General features: G+C 43.3%; 1 protein-coding gene across 1 annotated transcript in view; it reads right to left on the bottom strand.

The window, feature by feature from the left end:
• cubn (cubilin (intrinsic factor-cobalamin receptor)) overlaps positions 1-12,607 on the bottom strand; it is a 279,179-nt gene that overhangs the window by 53,081 nt on the left and 213,491 nt on the right. The window contains 2 exon segments of the mRNA XM_039754274.1: positions 4,223-4,448; positions 7,831-7,952. Of these exon segments, the coding sequence (XP_039610208.1) occupies positions 4,223-4,448; positions 7,831-7,952 (348 nt within the window).

Below are 12,607 nucleotides of genomic sequence, written 5' to 3'. Positions count from 1 at the left end.
TTTTCAATCTTTGGTCAAGTGGCACGGTAATATCCCTAACCCCAACCCTAACCTGACAGACGGTGCACTATTGTGTTCATAAGAATTCCTTCCGAACGCTTTGAAATCACTTTTAGTTTTGTTTTGTCCAGCATATCCTGACTCACCGGTACAAGAAGCCGTTCAACTCGTCTCACTGTCTGGATATGTCAGATGTCAAACTTTGTGGAGTTTTCCGCTGCTGTTGGGCCTCTAAGACCTAAAAACCCCTCATATGTTGAACAGGACATCACACCCTCATGACTAATAAATAAACCAACAGACGTCTTCATCACAAACGATCAGAAAGACCTGAAATTGTGCAGGCCCCATCAGCTGACCCCAGGGGATGACCTTCTACTGGGATATGAGGGGTCAAATTTTCTCCTCTTCAGATCTTCAAAAAAAATGGGAATGTCTAATAGAGGCATGTGGTGTGTTGTTTTATAAGATTTCAAGCTTGCTGATCAATAACATGATCATACTATTGACATTTAAATCTTTACTGGTGGTCCTAGCCCTCTGAGGCCTACACACATTTCAAACAGAAGTATGCAGGCTATCATTTTAGACCGGAGTTTCCTAACCTCTGCTATCTCGTGACCCATTTTATTCACATGCCAGTGTGTTGGTGAATGGTGTGTGACTGTCAAAGTCTGGGGGGGGGCCCGTATGTGAGTTTGGACCCGCACGGTCACCAGCGTGACTGTCAATGCTTATCCTCCTTAGTGATTCGAGCGTGAAAGTCAGAGCAGCGGGTTCTGCTCTCTCTGTGAGACCCTTGAATCGAGCTCGATCAGCAGATTGGGGGTTCATCCAGGGTTGGTCCCTGTGGACCACTGGTTGTGAGACAATGACTGTTTAGACTATTTGAAGGTCAAATATGACGTTGATTTCTGATCCTTTTCTAGCCCCCTACAGAGGGTGACAAGTGACACATTTCTATTACAATTCAGGAGGTTTAGACTTTTAATATGTAAATGAAGGCACACATTTTAATATTTTAAATCTTTGACACAACTCTTCTCGTTTATGATGTATTTCCATCTCATGACATTTCCTTTGAACACCCCGAATTAGGGTGGCTTACGCTCATTCAGACTTTTATTATGCCTGTCACCCTGCATTAGAGCAGCCTGGCACTTTAAGGGAAAGCTGGCACTCGGGGCAGGCTGCTAGAGGTCTGCGAAAGGCATATGTGTTTAAAAGGAAGCATGAGGAGAAACGGCAGCTGAGAATCAACCAAGTCTGTTAGATCTTTCGTCAAACCCAAAAAAATGAAAACAAACCCATGTACCATAATTGTCGTCGTGCTGGCAATCCAGAAACAAAAAGCACTTTCTCAGTTCACAGATAGCTTCCAAACTCAGATAACCTGGAAATGCTTGAAGTTGACCTTAACAGCTGTTGCAATGGTGACGTCACATTTAGCAATATACCCTATGAATCAGTGGCGTAGCTAAGGGCAGGCGGAGGGGGTGGTCTGCCCCAGGCGGCACATTTTTGGGGGAGGCATTATTGGTCAAAGGGCTCAGTACAATTGGTGTGTAATCAGCAGGGTTCAGAAAAAATATCATTCATGAATGAAAAAAGTCAAACTCTCTGATTTTTAAAAATCATTTTAAGACGGCATCAGACACAGCAGTTGAAATTTATGAGGCAATAACAAAAATAAACAGAAACGTCACACCGATAAGAATTTCTAGGAACTAAACAACTAATTTACAATTTGTAATTTCGTTTCGTGATCAATCCAAAATGTTTTTGCTCTCCACCTGTCACGTGTTCTGGTTTTCGCAGCGTAATTATATTAAACTAATACTTACACCATGGCTTATCAGTGCGCCTATACTATATTCTTGTCTAGTTGATGCTTATAAATAATTATTTGTGAATAATTATTCCTGTTTCTCTATATATGAATAAATCTATGCCAAATGTACCTTAATTTTTCTCTATACGTCATTTTAATTTTCAATTTAAATTGGTTAACATACTCAGATATGCTGGAGGGCGGCAAATTGAAGCACCGAGTGGCACAAACTCCAGCTACGCCACTGCTATGAACTGCTCAGTAATGGCGGGGCAAATGCACCACAAAATGGCAGCACAGGTGCAAACCAAGACGGCATCGAAGACGGCCAGGCCGCTAGAGGAAGATCATGGAGGACAGTCCCAGGATTTCCAAAGGGCATTCCTGACTCTGGACAGTAATTTGGAGAAATGACATCAGAAGTACTTCCCGGCTGCAGTTTAAAAGCCCTGGTGAAGTTTGGGCCGAGTGGTGACTTAAGGTTTGGGCTCATCCACCTGGAGAAAGAAAGGTCAGAGGACTAGAAGACAAGGGAGAAAGAGAAGAGACAGGGAGGGGAAGATTTCTGGGACTTTCTTTATATTTTGAACTTTAAAAGCCAGCGTAGGCCAAAGCCTGCAGGTAGTAGTTGGGGGCCGTGCTGCCTGGTGGTAAAGCAACATTAAGACAGGCTAGTGAAGGTCCAGGCCTGCTTTGTGGGTTATTTTGGTGGGCTCACACCCTCTTTGTCTCACTTGAGACTCACTTTCACAACACTGTGAGGGACTGACCTCCATGGCCTGTCTGACCATCGCATGTAAAGGCCTCATTCTCAGGCGCTCTCAGCTTATCAAGAGGCATTTGGTTTTAAGGTACAGCCGGGGGGCTTAGACATGACTGATATCACCTGGAGAAAAATGGAATTTCTACAGCCGACAGTGAGGGAGAGTTTAGAAAGCTGGCCAGATCACTTTTCATAAAGTCGTACAAGAAATGTGTGGATGGAAAATTGAACCTGACACACAGCGAGACAAAGCCGTCCTCAACATACAGGCAGCACCAGGTCTCAGCGTATTCCATATTATAAACTAGCTGTCCCACGCGGCTCCACCCGCATAGTACTGAAACAGAACAAACTTTAAAAACCGATGAACAAAAAGGAATTGCTTGCTAAGCAGAGGCAAGGTACGCTCCAAAACGCAGAGGTATATTATATACTGTATACAGTGGAACCTCGGTTTACTGAGTAACTTGGTTTACGAGTGTTTTGCAAGACGAGCAAAAATTTTAATAAATTTTGACTTGATATTTATTGCAGCGGGATCTTTATAATGTTCCTTGTATGACCCATTGACGACAGGCTTATAGTATGTCTGTGATCTTTTGAATGTGCTTATCGGCAAACTGCTACAGCACTGGGAGACAGCGATTGCTTTGGGACACTCTTCGCGTGTCGTCCCGTTGGGTGGAATCCCACATGAGTTTAGAAACTCACACCAGCCATGATTCTTTTTAAAGGTAAAGTGCTTTACTTTATATTTTGTATTAATCATTTTTATATGAATAGTTTTGGGTTGTGGAACGAATCATCTGAGTTTCCATTATTTCTTATGGGGAAATTCGCTTTGATATACGTTTTGGATTGCGAGCACGTTTCCGAACGAATTATGCTCGCAAACCGAGGTTCCACTGTATATATATTACTGCAAGCAAACTCTGATGCTTAGCGATGACAGAAGTCGCAAAATCAACCAGAATGTTTAAGCAAATTCTAGTAAAAAAAAAAACAATCTAAATTCGAGAAGTAATTCTCTCAGTCGTGATCTTAGCAGATGTAAGATACGTACCCCAGGCGGGAGCGTGAGTGAGGAGGGCCATGTCTCTCAGATTCATGCAAATAAATCGGTACAGCAAGCGAACTATAATACTTAGCGCGATAAGAGAAATCGCAAAATCAACTGGAATGTTCAAGCAAATGATAGAAAAAAACACCCGATCTAAATCGGTGAAGTAGTTCTCTCATTCACTAGTTAAGCAGATGTAAGATACGCCCCTAGTCCGGTGCGTGAGTGAGGACCGCCACGCCCACCTCCCCTTGGCACTGCCCCACCTCCCACCTCCCCTTGGCCCGCTGCGTCTCTCTCAGATTCACGCAATCTCTGATACTTAGCACGATGAGAGAAGTCGCAAATTCAACTGCAGTGTTCAAGCAAATTGTAGAAAGAGACTCAATCTAAATCCGTTAAGTAGTTCTCTCGTGAAAAACGAACAGCCAGACGGACAGAAAGACATTGGATTTTATATATATATATATATATATATATATATATATATATATATATATATATATATATATAGAGAGAGAGAGAGAGAGAATTGTTCTGCCCTTTAATGTCCAAAATAAAAACTCACCTGTGGAGTCGGTGCTCCAGGTGGCATAAAATCCCCCCTTCACGACGGAATGGTCAGAGATGAAGACCACAAGCAGTTTGTTGGAGCCGGAGTGGACGGTGCCAGGCGAGTTTGTGCCACAGTATCGGCCAAGCACAGGTGAGCTGGTGGAGCCTCCATTCATTATCGTCAAGGAGTCAAACTTGCACTCTGTGTGGGCTTCGACATCAAAGTACGTAAAAGAAAGCTGGCAACATAAAAATAAAGACATGGAATCAGTGATGGGAGCGACAGTTTCAGAAGGACAGCCACCACTCTAACTCAACTGTCCTCATCTGCTGCCATCTGCAGGGTTGCGCAGCTCATTTTGAAAGGCGCTATAGTGTAACGTCCTGGTGCTGACCTGAGAAGCTCGTGGCTGAGGACTACCTGGAGGTGTCGGCCAGAAAAGCAGCTCTGGAGTGCGGACTGAGTACTTATTGTGACGTCTCCTGCCCACTTAGTCCACTGGCATGGGTGCAACGTGTTGGTTTTGTCTCTGGCTTGAGTTAAGTTTTCTTAAATGTAATGTTTAAGTTTTCTTTGGAATATTTTGTTGTTGCATTTGTCATTTCCTTTGATGTATGTCATATTATGGTTTTAATAAATAATGTGTTTATTTACTATGTTGCTATTTTCTTATTTGAATTTTAATTATTCACCCTGCTTCCTTAAAGTGCAGCCCAAGGAGGCGGGGCCATCTGATTATGAGGCTGGGGGTGTGGCCTCAGCAATATAAAAGGAGACACTTCACTTCAGTTTGAACTCGGGCTGTGGTGCTGCCATTTTCTGCTATTCCTGGTGGATTTCCTGAAGTTTGCCCCCTGCCACCTTTCAAGGGACTGTTATCAGATTTGAGTTCTTGGTTTTGATCATCTTCAGAAAGGGCAAAACCTATTTTTGATTGTTTTCTCCTGCCTGGCTTTGTTTTTCTTTTTCTTTTAAATGATTGTTTTTTATTTATACTGGGGGGGCTCTACCCCCAAGTCACTTCACTTGCCAACCCCCAGGGGGAGGGCGCTTGGTGCCCACTATCTCGCGGATGAGCTGTTCGAAGGATGTCAAGGCGCTCCTCCATTAAAGAATTTCATTTATTTAAAGAGTTGGCATATAGAAGAAGATGCAGGGCACGGGAGGAAGACGGTTTGGTCCTTAGTAATAATTGACAAAAAATCAGTTACTTGAATATTTCACTCCTGCTGCTTTGTATTTAAAATACTGATGAATAATGAAACAGAGTAAAAAGTAAAAGTAAAGAAGTAGTTGTAAAAAAGTAAAAAGTAATAAAGAGTAAGTAAACAATTAAATTACATTAACACCCACTCCACCACCACCCACCAGGAAGTAATTCGACATGGAGGCTCGAGAGGTGGCAAGGGACTGACTGTAGCCCTCCCAATGAGAGCATCTACCCAATGGAACAGCCCTCTCTAGGAAAGACTGGGTGACGCCTAACTAAGCGAGGGCAAAGGTGGGCAAAACAAGGGACAACCTATTTAGATGGGGCCTCACAACAAGCGCTGAATGTCCCTGTGGAGAGCCCACCCAAACAATGGACCACATTTTCCGTGAATGCTCCCGAGGCCCTACATGTATCTTAAGGATGCTAATGACGCCACTCTTACCCCGATACGGCAGTGGAGTGATAAGATATGATGATGAACACCTCGTCCACACATCATCATGAATTACTTTATCCTCTTACATTCTATAAACATTGCTTTTTTGTATTTCTGTTCCCATATTGTTCAGAATATTTTCCTCTTCCTCTTTGTTCTTGATTTCTATTATTTGCAGCTCTTTCTTGTTCATTTTCTATCCTTTGACGTTCATTATCAGTTCTTCCTCCTGTTTTTCTATCGAGATCTAAAATTCGACATCCTTGAATAGATAGCTTGCCTTTCTGCCTTGCCATTGTAACCGACTGTGTTGAAAGGTGAGTTAGCGGTGTGGACAGAGGACGTGCGCAGCAGGAGTAATGATTGGGCGGGCGGTGTGGAGGGGCGTGGTCAAGGCTGAATAACGTGGACACAACAGAAAACGTCTTTAATATTATAGAGAGAAAGGGACTTTTGTTCTGTCATTTTGATCCTGAGGTCTGATGGGGTTCTACCTGCCTCTCTTAATTTTAGTTTTGAACTTTAAAATCTTGGGCCTGTGAAGGCCAAAGCCTGCCTGTTGAATTGTTGGGTTAGGCCACCTGTAGTGAAAACTACCCTGGGGAGTCAGACTTAGGTGAAGGGCTGGTCGGGTTTATGGTTTTTTTTTTTTCTTTTGAGGCCTGCACCCATTTTTGCAGTTCATTTTGACAGGAAATCATAAAATGTGACCAATGGCAAGTCTTGGATAGGATTGTGACTTTGGATCAGCTCATGGATCTCAGGAAAGTGCGGCTGATGGTGTTACAGCTGACCGCAGGTGAGCGGAGCCGACATTGAGTGTGGGATGAACTAACCAGGAGCTGCAGAACACTGGAGAGTGCAGCCGAGATGGAGGCAGCGGGTTCAACAGCAAAGGCACCAATGGTCCTTTTAAGGGCCAATTCCCACCAACCCTGAGAGTTAAATCCATCACCTGGGTCGTTAAAACATATAAAACCTGCTATCAGTCATTCTTCGTCATTTCATGTTGTGATGAGATGTGAAATATTTGAGCTAACTTAACGATTGTCTTTGACACAAAATAAACCTTAATTATGGATTGTCCGTATTCCAAAACCTTCAAAGAGGCATGAAGGACATGAAATAAATGGAAAAAAACCCATAAGGAAATAAATTTAAAAAAATTTGGACATTAGCGTCAGTAGGCCTTGTGCCCTAAGAATCAAGTTAGCCAAACTATTTTACAACATTTTAGTCATTATTTTCCGCCTTAAAATATGTCATTACGATAACAACTGACGAGAAGAATTCCTAATTCATTGCAGAATCCCAGTACTTGAGGGTTCCTCTCGAATTCCACTTTCTCTTGCGTGATTTAGCTCAAAAACAAATCGGCATATCGTCCTCTCATAACAGGCTGAAGTTTCGAGTTTGGTGTTTTTCTGTCCAGACGTTTTAAGATCGAGACTCTCCCAAAGAAACTGTGACATCTAGACAGACAGACAGACACCCATCATCGAGATATCAATGTTTTTGGAATCAGGTGACCCTAAAATATCGAGAGCCATAGAAAAACCAGAGATCCAAATTTTTTGACGAATCTAAAGCTTTTGCTCCTCCCCATAGACGATAGCAAGAAAGGGGATCATAACGGGCTTTCTTGGAAGCCTTCAGGTCTGAATCTCCCATCAGACACTATGAAGAATAAGCAAACCTCAACAGGGAGCTCAAGGTTGGTTGCCAAAGCTTTGAGACGACAACACAAACCCCACAGTGCCAGCCAGCCAGCCAGCCCTGATAAAGAAGACCATGTGAAGAACGCATCACACGCATGAAATGGACCAGCTAAAGCACATCCAGGCTTCATGGACAGAGAGTCAAGCTGCTTCTGAGAAAGTGACAGCGACGTATGGCTCGTATTCCAGACCCTTTGAAGTTTGGAAGGTGGAGACCTACCAGGGAGTGAGACACACAAAAGGATGGACTTACTTTAATGGTGTGACCTTCTGGTGCCTCCAGCAGCCAAGCACAGCGATGGACGTTACTGTACTGCTCGGGGTAACCAGGACTCGCCACCACTCCACTCTCACCAGTCTGCAGGCCTCCACAATCTGGAAGACATCAGAGCCATGACACTTACTGAGGGTAGACAGACTGATTTGTTCTTGGTATCCATAGATCTCCGGATTCAGAAATATTACCAGTGAGTAGAATCAAGTGTTGCTCCCTGGGCTTTAGCTGAAGGACACGTTTTACTGGAACAGTTGGAATTCATCCCACTAACTCACTTCATAATTTTAAAAACTTCTTTCACGCCACCTTTGAATCTCCCTTTTTTAAATGAAAAGACTCGGTTCCTTCCATCTCTCCTCTTTGTTCACACTCTTTGGTCCTGAACCAGTCTGGTTGCACTTCTCTGGACTTCCTCTAGATATGTTGTGTCTTTTTTTTTTTTTTATATAAAATTGAGATTAAAACTGGGCACAGTGCTCTAGAAGTGTGCCATACATATTCATTGGAGCAGATCATCTTTGTACTGGTACTCCACATATAGGGGGCGCTATATTCCCCAGTTTTAAGTTAACATTTATATGCAGTTGCCTTTGGTTTTGGACAGGAATTCAAGGTAGTTCTTTCCTCCTCCAGACTCCACCACTATATAATATAATAATATAACAATTTATCCCGATGTTCTCAGAGGTGCTTAACCTGATTCCAGGCCTCAGGGAGCTTGGGCCGATTCTGTTAGCATTAGGTGCAAGGCAGGACATTAGATGTTCAGTTTCCACAAATCTGTATCCTATCGACAGGCATCATAATCTGCCAAACCTCAAGTGTCAGAGGGGGACATTTTTTGTACACTGGGTGGTTCTATTTGTCTCTTAGGCAAAGGAACATGTAAATATTACATTTAAAACACGGCAGATGAAGAGGCAATAGGCACCCATTGTCTGGACTGGGGTGAGAAGTTGAAAAGCGAATTTCCTGGGTAATCCCGTTACTGATTGTTGTCATGGTTGTCTACAGGATATCGGTATTTGCTGTCTTGCATAAGAATCACCACTTTGACGTTTTAACTGGTGAAATATACAAACAATACAAAATTGTGATAACAGAACTGCTCCTTCCTTGGATAAGGTTTGTATTTACCTCACTTGGAAATTAACATGTCTGAGAATTTTGGTTTCTAATCAGCATGTGTGTACTCATTGATAGTTGCTAACAATACATTTTGTTAACTTGTGTTGACAATATTTGTTAAACCCAGGAAATTTAGATGTGCCATTGTTTAAACCGATTGTCCAGAACTGATAATGGCAGGGACTGAAGGAGATTTAAACTTCTGGGCAGGAGAAGGCAGGGAGAGGGACGGTCCACTGAGAACGCTGCCAAGACACTGGCACAGAGCACAGGGGCTCGCTGGCAGACTGGGGTATGTGGCTGGTGCGACTTGAGGGACACAGACAGCAAAATTCACAGCGAGGGAGGAAGAGACAGCTCCACAAAGAGACGGTTGTGGGTCCAGCGGGAGAGGGAAGCTGCATGAAAGGACCAAGCAAGGCTGGTGGACGAGAAGTGAGGGCGTGCCGAGGTCTCAGCAACACAAGGAGCCCAGAGTGGAAAAAACGAACGACGAGGAGATGCTGACAGGGATTCCAGGATTTTGACAAAACTTCTGTTGGGAAACGAGTGTCCGGTGAACAGAGTGTATCGGTGGACAGTTGGACGATTACCTGTTGGGGTAACCGTGCACAAACTGGACTCTGCGCCACTAAAGGTTGTATCCTCCAATTCTTGTTTTTAATGGACTTTTAGAGTGTGGACTGTGTGTTTTCCTTAAGGAATTTCGTTCTTGATATTTTTAGATTTGGCTATGTTTCTTTATCTTTTTAATGTACTTTATACTGTCTTGTGTAATAGAAGTTAGTGTTGCTTTTCCTGAAATTACTGTGTGTTTACTCACCACCCAATTTAAACAAACCTGTGTGCTATTATCGGTAAATTTCAAGAGTTCCCAATCTCTTCATGAAACTGGGTGGGGTAGTCGGATATTTTAACAGTGTCTAGGTTGGATTACCTGTAAGTGTGACCAAACACCTGTCACATACATTTTAAGTATCTACAAGTCCACCTACTACAGACATTCTTGATGGAGTCCTCACAACTCTGAACTGGATCAGGCAAGTACGATGAAGACCGATAAATGGATGTGCTCAACTTTGATTGGTGGAAAGAACAGCCTTCAGTCATTGACTAAGTCTAGTTGAAGTGAATGAGAGCCCATCAGTCAGTGAGCAACTCTGACTGGCGGAAATAAGAGTGCATTAGCCAGTGATCAGCCCTGATTGGTGGAAAATAAGTCAGCACTTGTCTCTGATTGGTGAAAACAAAAGCCTTCAGTTCAAGCTTAGTTGTGATTGGTCCAAATAGGAGCCTATCATTCTTTGCTCATCTGTAGTTTGTGAAATAAGAATACTTTAGTCAGAAGTTAAATCTTATTTTTGGAAATAAAAGCATCTCAGCCAGTGCACATTGGATTGGAGGACCTAAAAAACCCTTCAGCTAATGTTAAACTCCGACTGGTGGAAATGACAGTCACTGAGAAGTTCAAATCAATGCCTAATTCTAGTTGGTGGTAACAAGAACTCTACGGCCAGTACTCAATTATGATTGGTCGAGAAAAAAGCTGACAGTTAGTGCCTAATTCTGATTGGTGGAAAAAACAGCCCTTCAGGCTTTACTGTGTTCCTATTGGTGGAAATAAGAATCCAGTAATTGGTACTCAACTAACCCAGCCTTCATATTGGAGCTGGTCTCAAGCACAGATAAAAGGGGAAGGTTGGCATCAGGAAAAGCATCTGGCTGTAAAATCACAATGAAACCTCTACTGGAGAAGACTAGTCAGACCTCACCTAAAAAAAGTCACGGAGGAAGTCAGTGCTCATCTCTGATTGGTGGAAAAGCAGCCCTTCAGACTTTACTGTGTTCTCAGTGGTGGAAATAAGAATCTGGTACTTAGTGCTCGGCTCTGATTGGTGGAAATTCATTTGTTTTTTCTGTGCACTGTCTTGAGGTGGAGGCAATGGTAAGGGAGCACCACTTACTGTGTGTGTGTTTCATCTGCTGCAGTGAATGCTGCCAGGAGAGTATGGTCTTGGCTTCTGAGTCCTGTTTCCATCGTTCTACACCAGCTTTCTTTAAGTCTGCCTCGGCTTCTTTTCTGTTGTGGCATCCCACACATGGCTGTCCTTAAAGATGGAGATGCATGGCATTCAGTGGACTTTACCCAGCCATCTCCATCAATACAACTGTGTGACCTCTGAGATCATTTTCATACTGGTCCTGTTCCTGAGGTCCTTGTTTGAGATGGGGTTTGCCCAGTAGATCCTCACTTTTCACGGCTGGAGCACCTCAAGATTGTTCAGTGGAGGTCTTCTAGCATTCTGAGCCATACAGAAGGATGATGAGGACGTGGCTGTTCAATATTCTGATCTTTGTATGGATACTCAGGTTGTTGGATTTCCAGATGTTGTTCAGCTTAACAAAGACGTGATTGGCTCAGCAAATTCTGTTGCTACTTCCTGGCTGGCAGTCGCCATTCGTCGTAACTTTACTGTTAAACATGACTTTCACTAGTTGATTATATTGAATGGCGTCTATTCTTAGAAGCATTTTAAATAAGGTCTCTTAATTGTGGACCACTCCACTGTTACTTTTGCACAAGTTTAATCAGTATAATTGAGTGTAGCAGAATTCTCATTCTGAGGGTCCGCTCATCGGTAACTTGCAAGCACATCAGAGAGGCCCACTAATCACGTTCTCCTGTAATTGACAGGTATTGAAGAAGTGTAACTCAGTGGTCTCCTTCCTGTTACTGTGCTGACCCCACACATGTGTCAATGTTAAAGGGTATTCTTCCCATCCTGAACTTTGACAGTATCCAGCTACTCAAACTCTTCTGCCTATTCCAACGCTCTACCATTCACTGTAATTCCACCCTGGAATTCTGGACTTCCACTAAGACCTCCACTCTGGTGTTCTACCTCATTAGCTGATGGGGTTTCCTCGTGTTGACTTTGAGACCTTTAGTTCTGGCTGTTTTGACCAGGTTTTCAGTCTTCTGCTGTGAGTCTTGGCATCTGCTTAATAGCACACCAAGCAAGGCCTTCCATTAAATCCAAGTCTTTCAGCATTTTGGTGGCAGTGGAAACCACAGTCTGTGAGGAACAAGCTGGATTCATTAAAGGAGGATCTTAGGTGGGCCACATCTTTGTCCTCCACCAGATATTTCTTTTAGTACAGGACCCCCTAAACTGTGGATTGGTCTGCCTGCTACTATAAGAGATGCTTCTTCGGTCTCAGCTTTCAAACCCCGGCTGAAAACTCACTACTTCAGTTTAGCACACCCTGACTAGAGCTGCTGATTAATTGTGCAGACTGTCATTTGCACTAAAACATTAAGTAATATGATTGTTAGAATTTGTTATTCACCCTCACCTATTCTGTTCCTCTTCTTGGTACTCAAATAAGGCACTTGGTGCCATGGCCCACCTGCCAAATTGTTCTGCCTCCCTGATGGGGGATCACTGGAGTCATCAGGTAGAGGGGATCTTTGATCGGATTGGCTGGCCCAGCACTGACTCAGCTGTGGAATAGCCAATAGGGGAGACAGCTTGATGGCCGAGGTCTCCAGGACTCCTATTATGGGATATCATCGACTGTAGAATTCTGGTCTGTACTTGTAATATTTCTATTGCACTATTCT

This window comes from Polypterus senegalus, chromosome 5 (assembly GCF_016835505.1).
Source record: "Polypterus senegalus isolate Bchr_013 chromosome 5, ASM1683550v1, whole genome shotgun sequence".
Lineage (NCBI taxonomy): Eukaryota > Metazoa > Chordata > Cladistia > Polypteriformes > Polypteridae > Polypterus > Polypterus senegalus.
This window is presented reverse-complemented; position numbering and strand designations above follow the sequence as displayed.